The 17,387-nt window shown below is 47.2% G+C and overlaps 1 protein-coding gene across 1 annotated transcript; it reads right to left on the bottom strand.

The window, feature by feature from the left end:
* Nucleotides 1–4,478: 4,478 nt before the first annotated feature.
* LOC123765240 (putative mediator of RNA polymerase II transcription subunit 8) lies at nt 4,479–17,054 on the bottom strand. The gene is made up of 3 exons (XM_045753735.2): nt 17,027–17,054; nt 6,248–6,493; nt 4,479–6,016 (listed from the first exon to the last, which is right to left on the bottom strand). The coding sequence occupies exons 1-3, from the start codon at nt 17,036–17,038 to the stop codon at nt 5,369–5,371; spliced, it is 906 nt and encodes a 301-aa protein (XP_045609691.2). The 5' UTR covers nt 17,039–17,054; the 3' UTR covers nt 4,479–5,368.
* Between the last annotated feature and the right edge of the window lie 333 nt (nt 17,055–17,387).

Below are 17,387 nucleotides of genomic sequence, written 5' to 3'. Positions count from 1 at the left end.
GGTTCCACAAATCAACAACCCAGTTACGGAACCAGTATTTACCCAACTCTTTCCTAAATCTGAACTTATCCAATTTATTCCCATTGTTTCATGTCTTATGTTGATACTTTTAATACCCTATTAATATCCCCTTGTTATGTCCATTCATCCACTTGTAAACCTTTATCATGTCACCCCTAACTCTTCGCCTTTCCAGTGACTGCAATTTAAGCTTTGTTAATCTTTCTTCATATGAAAGATTTCTAATTTGGGAAATTAACTTAGTCATCCTACACTGGACACGTTTAAGTGAATTTATATCCATTCTATAGTACGGCGGCCAAAACTGAACTGCATAATCTAAATGGGGCCTAACCAGAGTACGATATAGCTGAAGAACCACACCAGGTGTCATGTTACTAACGCTATGATTAATAAATCCCAGTGTCCTATTTGCCTTATTGCGAACATTCATGCATTGATCTTTTTGTTTTAAATTCTTACTAATCATAACTCCCAGATCCCTTTCGCAATCCGGCTTTGCAATCTCAACACCATCTAGCTCGTATCTTGTAACTCAATCATCATTACCTAGCCTCAGAACTTTACATTTATCAGCATTAAACTGCATCTGCCAATCTTTTGACTATTTCAAAACCCTATCTAGATCAACTTGAAGTGATAGTGAGTCTTCTTTCGTGTTAATTTCCCTACCGATTTTTGTATCATCTGCAAATTTGCAGATGTTGTTACTCAAACCTGAATCTAAATCAGAGGCGAGAGGTCGACCACTGACATGTTGTTCTCCTAGAGACAGCTTAAATAAAAGTGAAGGGAGCAGAGAAACGCCCTGTACATCGCCTTCATTGACCTTACAAAGGCCTTCGACCTCATGAACAAGGACTGACTTCTTCAAGATCTTGGCCAAAATTGGGTGCCCACCAATCCTACTCAGCATGATACAATCGTTCCACGAAGAAATGAAGGGAACATTCGTGCACGACGGCTAAACTTCTGAGCCATTCAACATCAACAGTGGTGTTAAAGAGGGATGCGTCCTTGCTCCAACCCTGTTCGGCAACTTCTTCACGATCCTCGTCAAGCAAGCCTTTGGAACCACCACAGAGGGCATCTATCTCTGTACAAGATCTGATGGAAAGCTCTTCAATCTATCCAGACTCCGAGCAAAGACGAAAGTACAGATGAGAATCCTCGGAGACTTCCACTTCGCCGACGACCCAGTGATCACCACACACACACACACACAGTGACGTCGAGTCACTGGGAGGGGTGAGGTCTCAGACTGGCGAGGCGTCACCAGATTGAGTCCCGCAGGGTTCAGTCCTTGGACCTATACTGTTTCTGATATATGTAAATGATCTCCCAGAGGGTATAGAATCGTTCCTCTCAATGTTTGCTGATGATGCAAATATTATGAGAAGGATTAAGACACAGGAAGATAGCATGAGGCTACAAGATGACCTAGACAAAGTGAATGAATGGTCCAACAAATGGCTATTAAAATTCAGCCCTGAGTAGATGTAAGTAATGAACCTAGACGGTGGAAACAGTAGGCCAGACACAGGATACCGAATGAGAGATAAAGTACTTCATGAAACGGACAGAGAGAAAGATCTAAGAGTTAATATCACACCAAACCTGTTTCCTGAAGCCCACATGATAAGAATAACATCAGCGGCGTGTGCGAGGTTAGCTAACATCAGAACTGCCTTCAGGAACCTGTGTAAGGAATCATTAAGAACCTTGTATACCACATATGTAAGGCCAATCCTGTAGTATGCGGTCCCAGCATGAAGCCTGTACCTTGTCAAGCACAAGACGAAGCAGGAAAAAGTTCAGAGGTTTGCCCCCTAGGCTATTCCCAGAACTGAGGCCTGAATTATGAGGAAAGGCTGCATGAAATGCACCTCACGACACTGGAAGACAGAAGAGTAAGAGGGGACATGATTATTACTTACAAAATTCTCAGAGGAACTGACAGGGTAGATAAAGATAAACTGTTTAACATGAGCGGTACGGGAACAAAGGAACACAGATGGAAGCTGAGTATCCAAATGAGCCACAGGGACGTTAGGAAGAATTTTTTCAGTGTCAGAAGTTAACAAATGGAATGCATTAGGCAGTGATATGGTGGAGGCTGACTCCATACACAGTTTCAAATGTAGATATGATAGAGTCCAGAAGGCTCAGGAATGTGTACATCTGTTGATTGACAGTTGAGACGCGGGATCAAAGAGCCGGAGCTCAACCCCCGCAAGCACAACTAGGTGAATACACAACAGAAGGCCTGCAGCAGCTACTCAACCGCTTTCCCACAGCCTGCTCCGCATTCGGCCTGACAATTAGCCTGAAGAAGACACAGGTGATGGGACAAGACGTCAATGCGTTACCCTGTATAAACATCACAGACTGCGAGCTGGAAGCAGTCCACGAGTTTGTGTACCTGGGCTCCACAATCTCAGACACCCTTTCCCTGGACACTGAGCTTAACAGGCGTATCGGGAAGGCCGCAACAACACTGACTAGGCTCACAAAGCGCGTTTCTGCAAATGTCAAACTGACAGTTCACACCAAGGCGAAGGTCTACATGGCATGTGTGGTTAGTACACTTCTCTACGGTTCGAAATTCTCGACCCTGCGTGCTCGCCAGGAGAAACGGCTCAATGCCTTTCATACGCGGAACCTGAGACGCATCCTTGACATCACGTGGAGAGACCACGTCACCAATAATGCAGTGTTCCAGAGAACAGAAATCCTTTCAATGTTCACTCTCCTGAAGGAGAGACGTATGCGATGGCTGGGACTTATCACACTCATTGAAGATAGCCGCATACCGAAGGTCCTCTTGTATGGAGAACTGGTATCAGGAAAGAGGCCCACTGGAAGACCTCAGCTGCATTTCAAATACGCCTGCAAACGCGACCTCAAGCAGCCGAACATCAACACTTAGGAGGCAGCAGCTGCGGCAGATCTGCCGGAAGATGCAAAGTGTGGAAGGGACTCCAGCAATTCGAGAATGAACTGAAGAGGCAGGGGGAGGAAAAGAGTCTTCAGAGGAAGTCTTGACCACTGACCTTTCAGCTGAAGGTCACAACTGGAGGTCACAACTGGAGGTTACAGCTGGAGGTCACAACTGAAGGTCACAACTGGAGGTTACAGCTGGAGGTCACAACTGAAGGTCACAACTGGAGGTTACAGCTGGAGGTTACAGCTGGAGGTTACAGCTGACGGTCACAGCTGAAGGTCACACCTGAAGATCACTGTGACTCCCGAAATTTCATGACAATTAAAAATGTTATTATTATTATTATTATTATTATTATTATTATTATTATTATTATATATTATTAGTAGAACGAAAAATGATAATTATTAATTATTTTATTATTATAATAATTATTATAATAATAATTGTTGTATTTAATAATTATTATTATTATTCTATTCTGGTTCAAGAAGGAAGCTGGCCTCGGGTGAAAGTGGGCTGTAACGATATCTGTCTGGATCCCACAGGTGCGGGACCGAGACGTCCACCTCCCGGGGGTCGTGCGGCCCAGGCTCTGCTTCAGGAGGCTGGGGTCGTTCTTGCCCTTGATGGGGTGATTCTTTGCCGGCCACGACCACGACAATCTCCGGGTTTGGAGTCCCTGTGCCTTCTTTCACCAACTTCGAGGTCATCTCCGGTGCTCACAGTTCCTGCGACGGCGCTGAAACCAATCGTATTGGCGTTTACCTTTCAATTGGAGACTTTCGGCGCCGTGGAGAGGGGGGATATGCTGCTTGGGTAACAGCTTCCCCTCCGTATCAACCTACCCTGGGTTTACGCCCTGGAGAGGCCGCTCCAGACCGACAACCAGAGCGCAACACCATAGTCTCCTGAGACTGATGGATGCCTACTATTATTATTATTGAGCAAATCCAACAGGAGCCTTGAAGAGGGTTCGAACTTGTGCTGAGTGTTCCTAGAAACGCTGTAGTCAACTGTACCACGACATGGTAAAATAATTGTAACCTCTAGTACTAACTGCACCCACGAGGGTCCCGAGGCTTCCGCTGAAACCTAACCGGGTTTTCACACAATTGTGTGGAACTCGGGCTCTGGCAACCCGAGTGTTAGCTTTGTCAACCAACTGTTAATGTGATTTCTCGGTGTATTGAAGTAGGAGCATCAGAGGTAGTTCTACTAGTTGACAGAGCCAGAGTGCATGGGGGAGAATTGTGTGAAACCCCGCGTAGGCTTCAGTGGAAGCTTGGGGATCCTTGTGGGTGCAGCAGCACTCCAGGTTGCAATTCTTTGACCATGTCGAGGTACAGTCGACTAGAGCGCGTCTGGGAACACTCAGCAGATAGGTTCGAACCTAATCAAGGATCCTGTAGAACTTGTTCTTTAATATATTACTTTAATGTGAATTTTCTGTGTATTATTATTATTATTATTCGTAGTATTTTACTAACGTTTGGAGCATAAAATCTAGAAATGAAGATGTACATTTATTAATGATTCACAACAACAACAAAAAAAGATAAGACACAACGCTCTCTGAAGGTTTTATTGGTGACATAACATAAGTGACTTCAGTTGTTTGAAGACGATCTTTATTGTTAATGTGTCGTGGATGAACGACCACATTGTCTAGACCACATTCTCTAGACTACATTGTTTAGACTAAGCGGACAGTGACTGCGCCGTCCCCTGTACCATAACTGCTGACAAAGGTAAGGAAAAACGCTATCAACAGTGACTACACCGTCTCGTGTACCATAACTGCTGACAAAGAGAAGGGGAAAACACTATCAAAAGTGACTACACCGTCTCGTGTACCATAATACTGATAAAGAGAAGGGAAAAACACTATCAACAGTGACTGTACCATCCCGTGTACCACAACAGCTGACAAATGGAGGAGGAAAACACCATTAAGAGTGACTACACCGCTCCGTGTACCCTGAGAATCTACATCACGCCATAAACATACACAAGTCCTGAGAAGAGAAACACCCACACATGCTGAGCAACACCCACCACCACACCCTAAGCAACACCTACCACCACACCCTAAGCAACACCCACCACCACACCTTAAGCATCACCTGCCACCACACCCTAAGCAACACCTACCATCACTCCCTAAGCAACACCTACCACCAAAATGTAAAGTATATTCGTAAACACTTGTAACATGCGGGAAGTATAATGTTGTCAACTTTGGCATATGACAGGTGAGGTAAAGTGTGTTTATTTGTATTTTCTAAACGTTTGAAACATGTGAGAGTGAGAGAGAGAATTGGATATTACGAAGCCTACACCAGGCTTGCCCGACCTCGTAGGTGGGTGCATTCAATTTGACGAGGTGGATCTTTATCCAGCTTATCCGATCACGTAGGGTGATTTCGAATAGACGGTTTTGCCGGCCGGCGACGTATTGATGACGGGCATTCCCCCGGAGTAAGCGAAGCCAGCTGGGAAGTCGTAATTGAGCTGCTGCTGGAAGTAGTAGTAGGGAGAGGTGAGGCCGCCAGTCAGCTGGTTCTGTGTTTGTGGGAACCTGGACTGTTGTTGCTGTTGCTGAAGTGACGCCTGGAACTGATAGTTTTGCTGTACGGGAGGTTGCTGTGGAAAGTGAATCTGTTGCTGCTGCTGCAATTGCTGCTGAATCTTCAGATGTTGCGCCTCGAGTTCCCTCTGAAGCGCTTCCAGTTTTTCCTGCTGGAGCCTTAACTGTCGCCTCTGTTCCTCCACCTGTTGCTGCTGACGACGGTACGTCTCCTGCTGTCTCTGGATAAGCTGATCCTGTAGATGCTGCTGCTGCGAGAACTGCTGCGTCTGGAAACTGGATGTCTGCGGTGGCGCGTTGGAGCCCAAGGGCGGAGGGATGGCGAACTCTGCGGTGCCCTCAACAGCCCCGGTGAAGGCTGGGGCGCCCAGCACCTTGGAGGCCGGGGTGTCTGGACTAATCGGGAGGTCGTTGCCTAAGACACGAAAGCCTCTCTTATCGGCGACGTAAGATCGCACCACCTGACCAAGACAAAACAAAAAGAGACGTGTAGGTCTTTGTAACAAAATTTTTTGTATTAATTTTATTTTATAACATTATATAATCTAATAAGATATATTAGACATTAACTAATTCAACATTTACAATTTTGGGTTTCTTTCAAATGCTGAAACTAACCATTTTTATCAATATTTCTGAATTACAAACACTTGAAGCTATAAGATCTAGGTAAAATTCTCGTACACCTTTACCTGTTTCCCATTAGGGTCGAAGTAGCGGTAGGAGCCGTAGGTGGCGCCATCTTCCTGCCGCACCTCCACCTTGGCGATACCATCGCCAGTGTTGTAGCCATAGTTATAGCGACCACCTTCAGCGCCCACGGAGTACGCCCCCCGCTCCTGGGGCGCCGCTGCGTAGACCACACCCCCATGGCTCACCCGGTGGAGTTCCCCCAACGCTGTGATGCACCCACAGGAGAGGACTGCCGTCAGGAGCGCCTGGGGGAAGAGGAGGTTCTTTTCTTACTACTTCCAGTGAAGCAAAACAAAAGAGCGATCAAGTAATTATTAAGAGAAGGCACCAAGCCTGGAAGACTATTTTAGCAACATAAAAGTGACAAACAAAAGATTTATGGTTATAAGCGTCACTTGAAATGCTGTTCAAAGTGCGATTTTTGTTGTTATGTGATGCAATTATCATTCTCAACGCTGTGATGCAATTATCATTCTCAACGCTGTGATGCAATTATCATTCTCAACGCTGTGATGCAATTATCATTCTCAACGCTGTGATGCAATTATCATTCTCAACGCTGTGATGCAATTATCATTCTCAACGCTGTGATGCAATTGTCATTCTCAACGCTGTGATGCAATTGTCATTCTCAACGCTGTGATGCAATTGTCATTCTCAACGCTGTGATGCAATTGTCATTCTCAACGCTGTGATGCAATTGTCATTCTCAACGCTGTGATGCAATTGTCATTCTCAACGCAGCGATACTATTATTATTCTCAGCGCAATGATACAATTATCTTATTCAGCGCTGTGATAGAATTATCATTCTGAGCGCTGTGATATAATTATCCTTCTCAGCGCTGTGACACAATTATCCTTCTCAACGCTACAACTTCCAGTATAACTCATCATCTTCATCTGATATACTAAGTAGATACAAAGGATGGCGCCGCTCACCCCCAAAGCCGCAGGTAAAAAGGAAACACAAATCAGTAGGCCCTGTAACGTTCTTTGCCAGTGTGTTGAGACTAGTGGAACTCTACCTATTCACGTGTCGTTTGTAAACTGTTGCACTGTGGGCCAACCACAGGTGTCTCTTCACCGAGTTTACAGTGACGGTGTTGAATGATAAGGTATGTCGGTAGATATAGAATTCCTGATTACTATCTGTTTCCGTTAAAAATATCATTGAGCTCAGCGCACTGGAGACTTTGACTTCCACAGCCACGCTATTTACAACTATCATCTGCAAACTGTGGGAGTTTGACCTCTCACAGTCGCATTGTTTTCAGAAAATAACTTTTCATGACGATGCAATGGGCTACGTCTGCGAAGAGCTACTTATTAGCGTTCCCTGCTAATAACTTTAGAGAGTGAGTATCCAAAGTACTTGGAGAGAGTATCCAAAGGATACTTAATCAACCAGGCTGTGACTCATACGTCAACAGCCTGGTTGATCAGTCCGGCAACCAGGAGGCCTGGTCGACGACCGGGCCGCGGGGACGCTAAGCCCCGGAAGCACCTCAAGGTAACCTCAAGGTAAGGAGTGAGAGGGTCAGTACGGCGCGTTAACAGACCACTGGCAGACAGAAAGTAACAAAATGTTATCGGTAAAATGTTATTGCTGAACAGAGAAGCAAAATACAGCAACAGACGGCAATTGCGATTCGGAATTAATTGTACTGGAGCTCACACCGCTTCGCAACACAGGGAAGAGAGGGCATCTTGAGAGGTATTTTACTGAGGATGCAGACAAGAGACGCACGCAGGCACGAGACGCGCGCAGGCACGAGACGCACGCAGACACGAGACGCCTGCAGGCACGAGACGCACGCAGGCACGAGACGCCTGCAGGCACGAGACGCCTGCAGGCACCAGACGCCTGCAGGCACCAGACGCCTGCAGGCACCAGACGCCTGCAGGCACCAGACGCCTGCAGGCACCAGACGCCTGCAGGCACCAGACGCCTGCAGGCACCAGACGCCTGCAGGCACCAGACGCCTGCAGGCACCAGACGCCTGCAGGCACCAGACGCCTGCAGGCACCAGACGCCTGCAGGCACCAGACGCCTGCAGGCACAAGACGCCTGCAGGCACAAGACGCCTGCAGACACCAGACGCCTGCAGACACCAGACGCCTGCAGACACCAAACGCGTGCAGGCACAAGACGCCTGCAGGCACCAGACGCCTGCAGGCACAAGACGCCTGCAGACACCAGACGCCTGCAGGCACCAGACGCCTGCAGGCACCAGACGCCTGCAGGCACCAGACGCCTGCAGGCACCAGACGCCTGCAGGCACCAGACGCCTGCAGGCACCAGACGCCTGCAGGCACAAGACGCCTGCAGGCACAAGACGCCTGCAGACACCAGACGCCTGCAGGCACCAGACGCCTGCAGGCACAAGACGCCTGCAGACACAAGACGCCTGCAGGCACAAGACGCCTGCAGGCACCAGACGCCTGCAGGCACAAGACGCCTGCAGACACCAGACGCCTGCAGGCACCAGACGCCTGCAGACACCAGACGCCTGCAGGCACAAGACGCCTGCAGGCACCAGACGCCTGCAGGCACCAGACGCCTGCAGACACAAGACGCCTGCAGGCACAAGACGCCTGCAGACACAAGACGCCTGCAGGCACCAGACGCCTGCAGGCACAAGACGCCTGCAGACACCAGACGCCTGCAGACACCAGACGCCTGCAGGCACCAGACGCCTGCAGACACCAGACGCCTGCAGGCACCAGACGCCTGCAGGCACCAGACGCCTGCAGGCACAAGACGCCTGCAGACACCAGACGCCTGCAGACACCAGACGCCTGCAGGCACAAGACGCCTGCAGGCACCAGACGCCTGCAGGCACAAGACGCCTGCAGACACCAGACGCCTGCAGGCACCAGACGCCTGCAGGCACAAGACGCCTGCAGACACCAGACGCCTGCAGGCACCAGACGCCTGCAGGCACAAGACGCCTGCAGACACAAGACGCCTGCAGGCACAAGACGCCTGCAGACACAAGACGCCTGCAGACACAAGACGCCTGCAGACACCAGACGCCTGCAGGCACCAGACGCCTGCAGACACCAGACGCCTGCAGGCACCAGACGCCTGCAGACACCAGACGCCTGCAGGCACCAGACGCCTGCAGACACCAGACGCCTGCAGACACCAGACGCCTGCAGACACCAGACGCCTGCAGACAGACCCGCACCATGTACACACACACTGTACATGACCAAAGAGCCAGAGCTCAACACTCGCAAGCACAACTAGGTAAGTACACTTCTCTCACTTTGCTAAATAAAACACGGGCCTCAACAAATGTTAGAAGTACCCATTGTGTCACGCATCTGAGTATGTATGTGTGTGTGTACTCACGTAGTTGTACTCACCTAGTTGTTCTTCCGGGGGTTGAGCTTTGGATCTTTGGTCCCGCCTCTCAACCTCCAATCAACAGGTGTACAGATTACTGGGCCTACTGGACTCTATCATATTTGAAACAGTGAATGGAATCAGCCTCCACCACATCACTTCCTAGTGCATTCCATTTACTAACCACTCTGACACTGAAAAAGTTCTTTCTAATGTCCCTGTGGCTCATTTGGGCACTCAGTTTCCACCTGTGCCCCCTAGTGCCTGTGCCCCTTATGTTAAATAGCCTGTCTTTATCTACCCTATCAATTCCTTTGAGAATCTTGAAAGTGGTGATCATGTCCCCCCAAACTCTTCTGTCTTCCAGCGACGTGAGGTTTAATTCCCGTAGTCTCTCGTCATAGCTCATACCTCTCAGCTCGGGTACTAGTCTGGTGGCAAACCTTTGAACCTTTTCCAGTTTAGTCTTATCCTTGACTAGATATGGACTCCATGATGGGGCTGCATACTCCAAGATTGACCTGTCATATGTGGTATACAAAATTCTGAATGATTCCTAACACCTTCCTTGATTCCTTGTGTGTATGTGTGTGTCTGTGGATGTGTGTGTGTGTGTGTGTGTGTGTGTGTGTGTGTGTGTGTGTGTGTGTGTGTGTGTGTGTGTGTGTGTGTGTGTGTGTGTGTGTGTGTGTGGGTGTGTGTGTGTGTGTGTGTGTGTGTGTGTGTGTGTGTGTGTGTACTCACCTAGTTGTACTCACCTAGTTGTGTTTGCGGGGGTTGAGCTCTGGCTCTTTGGTCCCGCCTCTCAACCGTCAATCAACAGGTGTACAGATTCCTGAGCCTATCGGGCTCTATCATATCTACACTTGAAACTGTGTATGGAGTCAGCCTCCACCACATCTCTTCCTAAAGCATTCCATTTGTCCACCACTCTGACACTAAAAAAGTTCTTTCTAATATCTCTGTGGCTCATTTGGGCACTCAGTTTTCACCTGTGTCCCCTTGTACGTGTTCCCCTTGTGTTAAATAGACTGTCTTTATCTACCCTATCAATTCCCTTCAGAATCTTGAATGTGGTGATCATGTCCCCCCTAACTCTTCTGTCTTCCAGGAAAGTGAGGTTTAATTCCCGTAGTCTCTCCTCGTAGCTCTTACCTCTCAGCTCAGGTACTAGTCTGGTTGCAAACCTTTGAACCTTTTCCAGTTTAGTCTTATCCTTGATTAGATATGGACTCCATGCTGGGGCTGCATACTCCAGGATTGGCCTGACATATGTGTGTGTTTACTAGTTGTGTTTTTACGTGGGTTGAGCTTTGCTCTTTCGGCCCGCCTCTCAACTGTCAATCAACTGTTTACTAACTACTTTTTTTTTCCACACCACACACACACACACACACCCCAGGAAGCAGCCCGTGACAGCTGACTAACTCCCAGGTACCTATTTACTGCTGGGTAACAGGGGCATTCAGGGTGAAAGAAACTTTGCCCATTTGTTTCTGCCTCGTGCGGAATCGAACCCGCGCCACAGAATTACGAATCCTGCGCGCTATCCACCAGGCTACGAGGCCCCCTCGTAGCCTGGTAGCCTAGTAGCCAGGCTACGAGGCCCCCCTCGTAGCCTTTATTTGTGTGTTTGTGTGTGTATGTGTGTGTGATTGTGTGTGTGTGTGTGTGTGTGTGTGTGTGTGTGTGTGTGTGTGTGTGTGTGTGTGTGTGTGTGTGTGTGTGTGTGTGTGTGTGTGTGTAATTACCTAAGTGTAATTACCTAAGTGTAGTTACAGGATGAGAGCTACGCTCGTGGTGTCCCGTCTTCCCAGCACTCTTTGTCATATAACGCTTTGAAACTACTGACGGTCTTGGCCTCCACCATCTTCTCACCTAACTTGTTCCAACCGTCTACCACTCTGTTTGCGAAAGTGAATTTTCTTATATTTCTTTGGAATCTGTTTTTAGCTAGTTTAAATCTATGACCTCTTGTTCTTAAAGTTCCAAGTCTCAGGAAATCTTCCCTATCGATTTTATCAATTCCTGTTACTATTTTGTATGTAGAGATCATATCACCTCTTTTTCTTCTGTCTTCTAGTTTTGGCATATTTAATGCCTCTAACCTCTCCTCGTAGCTCTTGCCCTTCAGTTCTGGGAGCCACTTAGTAACATGTCTTTGCACCTTTTCCAGTTTGTTGATGTGCTTCTTAAGATATGGGCATGTTATATGACGATGTGTGATGCTGTGTGAAGGTGTGTGATGTTATGTGACGATGTGTGATGTTATGTGACAAGATGTGATGTTATGTGAAGATGTGTGACGATGTGTGATATTATGTGACCATATGTGTGTGTGTGTGTGTGTGTGTGTGTGTACTCACCTAGTTGTACTCACCTAGTTGTGTCTGCAGGATCGAGCATTGACTCTTGGATCCCGCCTTTCGAGCATCGGTTGTTTACAGCAATGACTCCTGTCCTATTTCCCTATCATACCTGGTTTTAAAATTATGAATAGTATTTGCTTCCACAACCTGTTCCTGAAGTGCATTCCATTTCCCCACTACTCTCACGCTAAAAGAAAACTTCCTAACATCTCTGTGACTCATCTGAGTTTCAAGCTTCCATCCATGTCCTCTCGTTCTGTTACTATTCCGTGTGAACATTTCGTCTATGTCCACTCTGTCAATTCCTCTGAGTATCTTATACGTTCCTATCATGTCCCCCCTCTCCCTTCTTCTTTCTAGTGTCGTAAGGCACAATTCCCTCAGGCGCTCTTCATACCCCATCCCTCGTAGCTCTGGGACGAGTCTCGTTGCAAACCTCTGAACCTTTTCCAGTTTCATTATATGTTTCTTCAGATGGGGACTCCATGATGAGGCGGCATACTCTAAGACTGGCCTTACGTAGGCAGTGTAAAGCGCCCTAAATGCCTCCTTACTTAGGTTTCTGAATGATGTTCTAACTTTTGCCAGTGTAGAGTACGCTGCTGTCGTTATCCTATTAATATGTGCCTCAGGAGATAGATTAGGTGTTACGTCCACCCCCAGGTCTCTTTCACGCGTCGTTACAGGTAGGCTGTTCCCCTTCATTGTGTACTGTCCCTTTGGTCTCCTATCTCCTAGTCCCATTTCCATAACTTTACATTTGCTCGTGTTGAATTCCAGTAGCCATTTCTCTGACCATCTCTGCAATCTGTTCAGGTCCTCTTGGAGGATCCTGCAATCCTCATCTGTCACAACTCTTCTCATCAACTTTGCATCATCCGCAAACATCGACATGTAGGACTCTACGCCTGTAAACATGTCGTTAACATATACAACATGTGTGTGTGTGTGTGTGTGTGTGTGTGTGTGTGTGTGTGTGTGTGTGTGTGTGTGTGTGTGTGTGTGTGTGTGTGTGTGTATGTGTGTGTGTGTGTGTGTGTGTGTGTGTGTGTGTGTGTGTGTGTGTGTGTGTGTGTGTGTGTGTGTGTGTGTGTGTGTGTGTGTGTGTGTGTGTGTGTGTGTGTGTGTGTGTGTGTGTGTGTGTGTGTGTGTGTGTGTGTGTGTGTGTGTGTGTGTGTGTGTGTGTGTGTGTGTGTGTGTGTGTGTGTGTGTGTGTGTGTGTGTGTGTGTGTATGTGTGTGTGTGTGTGTACTCACCTAGTTGTGTTTGCGGGGGTTGAGCTCTGGCTCTTTGTGTGTGTGTGTGTGTGTGTGCTTCTGTGTGTATGCTGTTGCATCCGGGAACAAGCTGGCGTAGGCAGGCCTGGAGGGCGGTGGCCGCGATCGGTCTCAAGGTCGCTTGCAGTATCTTGTCATGCGCCGCCCTCCTGCCCACCTGCTGGAGCCTCTCCGTCGCTCCTCGTCTCCTCTCACCCACCACCACTACTCTCACAAAAACAACAATGTCCTCAGGTCACGGAAACGATCCTGCAGGTGCCGCTCGGGCGAACAAGACGCAATATCACGAGAGAACAGAGAACCGAGAAGCCCATCCCACATAAGAATCAGAGCAAGCCACCTCCAGGGAGGGATTCCTTATAAGGATACCAGATCAAGACGCCCAGATGCCCTACTACGACTCAAAGCAACACGGGGGGAAGAAGTTGTTGCTCACGACCTCTGCGTCGCCTTGTTCTTCTTCTCTCTTCGTTCCAGGACTCATGATGTTGTGTTTTCTTGTTGCCTTGTATTTTGTCGGTGCGGATGGCAGTTATGTGACGATGTGTGATGTTGTGTGACGATGTGTGATGTTATGTGACGATGTGTGATGTTCTGTGACGATGTGTGATGTTATGTGACGATGTGTGATGTTATGTGACGATGTGTGATGTTCTGTGACGATGTGTGATGTTATGTGACGATGTGTGATGCCGTGTGACGATGACTGATGCTATGTGACGATGTGTGATGTTATGTGAAGGTGTGTGATGTTATGTGACGATATGTGATTTTATGTGACGATGTGTGATGCTGTATGACGATGACTGATGTTATGTGACGATGTGTGATGTTATGTGAAGGTGTGTGATGTTATGTGACGATGTGTGATGTTATGTGACGATGTGTGATGTTATGTGACGATATGTGATTTTATGTGACGATGTGTGATGTTGTATGACGATGACTGATGTTATGTGACGATGTGTGATGTTATGTGAAGGTGTGTGATGTTATGTGAAGGTGTGTGATGTTATGTGACGATGACTGATGCTATGTGACGATATACGATGCTATGTAGGGAAAGTAATGCCATTTGGACATCCCCCAATGGAAATACTAAACAGAAGGGAAGGATTTCTACAGCTATATACTGACTGTAACGGAAGCCACCAATTGACTCCCCACACCACCACACAACCATACGCCAGATCTTGGGAACCCGGAATGAGACTTAACTGGAGCGCCTAGAGTCCCTCGCCACTCACACTTTCACAGTGTCTTGAACCACTGAGTGTTTATCCTTGATAGCACCTGTATGATGGTGTATTCCGTTTTTTGGAATATGATGTGGAATATGATGTGCTTTTGGAATAAGCAACTGGATGTGGATAGAACCTGCCTCGTAAGAACTGATATGCCGTCTGCAGTTTCATTCATTCTAATATTCCTATGCATTCTTATATTCTTATATGTAAATCCTCTGGAAGATCGCTTCAATAAATGCACTTAAATTGTTTCAAATTATATTGGTTTCAACAAAATATCATTGCAAGTGCGTCGCATTCGGCTTATATCCGGTGAACACACAGATTTTCACCACATCCATTTATTACCACAACACCACATCCATGTATCACTGGAACATCACCTACATTTTTATCACCACACCACCACATCCATTTATCACCACAACACCACATCTATGTATCTCCACAACACCATATCCATGTATCACCACAACACCACATTCATGTATCACCGCAACACCACATCCATGTATCACTGCAACACCACATCCATGCATCACTGCAACACCACATCCATGCATCACTGCAACACCACATCCATGTATCACGGCAACACCACATCCATGTATCACTGCAACACCATATCTATGTATCACCACGTCCATAAATCACCGCAACACCACATCCATGTATCACCACATCCATGTTTCACCGTACCACCACGTCCATGTATCACTGCAACCCCACATCCATGTATCACGGCAACACCACGTCCATGTATCACTGCAACCCCACATCCGTGTATCACGGCAACACCACGTCCATGTACCACTGCAACCCCACATCCATGGATCACCGCAACACTACATCAAAAATATGTAGTGCCAAATTTCACCATAGAAATTGTCAGTGTCAGAGGTAACCATAGAAATTGTCAGTGTCAGAGGTAACCATAAACAGTGCCAGATGTTACCATTAACAGTGCCAGGTGTCACCATAAACTGTGCCAGATGTCTCCATTAACAGTGTCAGGTGTCTCCATTAACAGTGCCAGGTGTCACTATAAACAGTGCCCAGTGTCACTATTAACAGTGCCAGGTGTCACCATTAACAGTGCCAGGTGTAACAATTAACAGTGCCAGGTGTCACCATAAACAGTGCCAGGTGTCACCATAAACAGTGCCAGGTGTCACCATAAACAGTGCCAGGTGTAACAATTAACAGTGCCAGGTGTCACTATTAACAGTGCCAGGTGTCACCATAAACAGTGCCAGGTGTCACCATAAACACTGCCAGGTGTCACCATTAACAGTGCCCGGTGTCACCATAAACAGTGCCCGGTGTTTCCATTAACAGTGCCAGGTGTAACAATTAACAGTGCCAGGTGTAACAATTAACAGTGCCAGGTGTCTCCATTAACAGTGCCCGGTGTAATCATTAACAGTGCCAGGTGTCACCATTAACAGTGCCAGGTGTAACAATTAACAGTGCCAGGTGTCAGAATAAACAATGCCAGGTGTCACCATTAATAGTACCAGGTGTCACAGTAAATAGTACCAGGTGTCACCATTAACAGTACCAGGTGTCACCATTAACAGTACCAGGTGTCACAATAAACAGTGCCAGGTGGCACCATTAACAGTGCCATGTGTCACAGTAAATAGTACCAGGTGTCACCATAAACAGTGCCAGGTGTCACCATAAACAGTGCCAGGTGGCACCATTAACAGTGCCAGGTGTCACCATTAACTGTACCAGGTGTCACCATAAACAGTACCAGGTGTCACCATAAACAGTGCCAGGTGGCACCATAAACAGTGCCAGGTGGCACCATTAACAGTACCAGGTGTCACCATAAACAGTGCCAGGTGGCACCATTAACAGTGCCAGGTGTCACCATAAACAGTGCCAGGTGGCACCATTAACAGTACCAGGTGTCACCATAAACAGTGCCAGGTGGCACCATTAACAGTGCCAGGTGTCACCATAAACAGTGCCAGGTGGCACCATTAACAGTACCAAGTGTCACCATAAACAGTGCCAGGTGGCACCATTAACAGTGCCAGGTGGCACCATAAACAGTGCCATGTGGCACCATAAACAGTGCCAGGTGGCACCATTAACAGTACCAGGTGTCACCATAAACAGTGCCAAACGTCAACAGGAATACAAAGCGCCACAATTTAGAATACAGGAAGTGATCCCAAACAATCGATCAACGAGTGACTTGCAAACACAAACAAACTACGGAACATGAACTGTAAACCCCAACTCACTGTAATATAAACATAACCAAAGAAACCAAGAAATAAAAACACAAACTATTGAGATACAAACAAACTCTAACATGCATAAGAAATGCATAAGAAATGTAAATAAAACGGAGTAAAAATGTTAATGCAAAGCGAGATACAGATTTTGCTGTAAGCGTATGTAAAGCTTTTGATGTAAGAATTGAGAGAGCTTGTTATGTAAGCATTGAGAGAGCTGATGATGTAAGCATATAGCTTGAAATGGAAGCAAGCCAACAGTACGAGAGAGTACTCACTAGGGTGTGCATGGCTGGGATGCTGGGAGCGGAGTGTGGAGGGCGGGGTGCCAGGGGCTCCTTATATCGGTACACCCACACCTTCAGACACAGGCACGCCTCACATACACACGCTCTTGCTACACTCACAAAAACAAGCACATAATACTAAAAAACAAACACATATATGCAAAATCTTGTACATATTCCACAAAAACATAAACACACAAGCATATACACATATATATGCCTTTGTTAAGCCTAACAGGAGTGACGATTTCTGCATTGCAACTTTGAACCAAGTACAACAACTGAAGGAAATAAATTGCAAGAGGGAGACGCGTGTAAATATGTTACAGCACAGAATAAAAACAGTGGAAGA

The sequence above is a fragment of the Procambarus clarkii genome, chromosome 33 (assembly GCF_040958095.1).
Source record: "Procambarus clarkii isolate CNS0578487 chromosome 33, FALCON_Pclarkii_2.0, whole genome shotgun sequence".
Classification (NCBI taxonomy): Eukaryota; Metazoa; Arthropoda; class Malacostraca; order Decapoda; family Cambaridae; genus Procambarus; species Procambarus clarkii.
Note: the sequence above shows the minus strand (reverse complement) of the source record. Positions and strands in the feature narration are given on the sequence as shown.

Excerpts from the sequence above, each read along its gene's own strand:
- LOC123765240 (XM_045753735.2), bottom strand. Across the intron at positions 6,017-6,247 it reads TCGACCCTAATGGGAAACAG|GTGGTGCGATCTTACGTCGC; the intron begins GTAAAGGTGTAC and ends TGTCTTGGTCAG.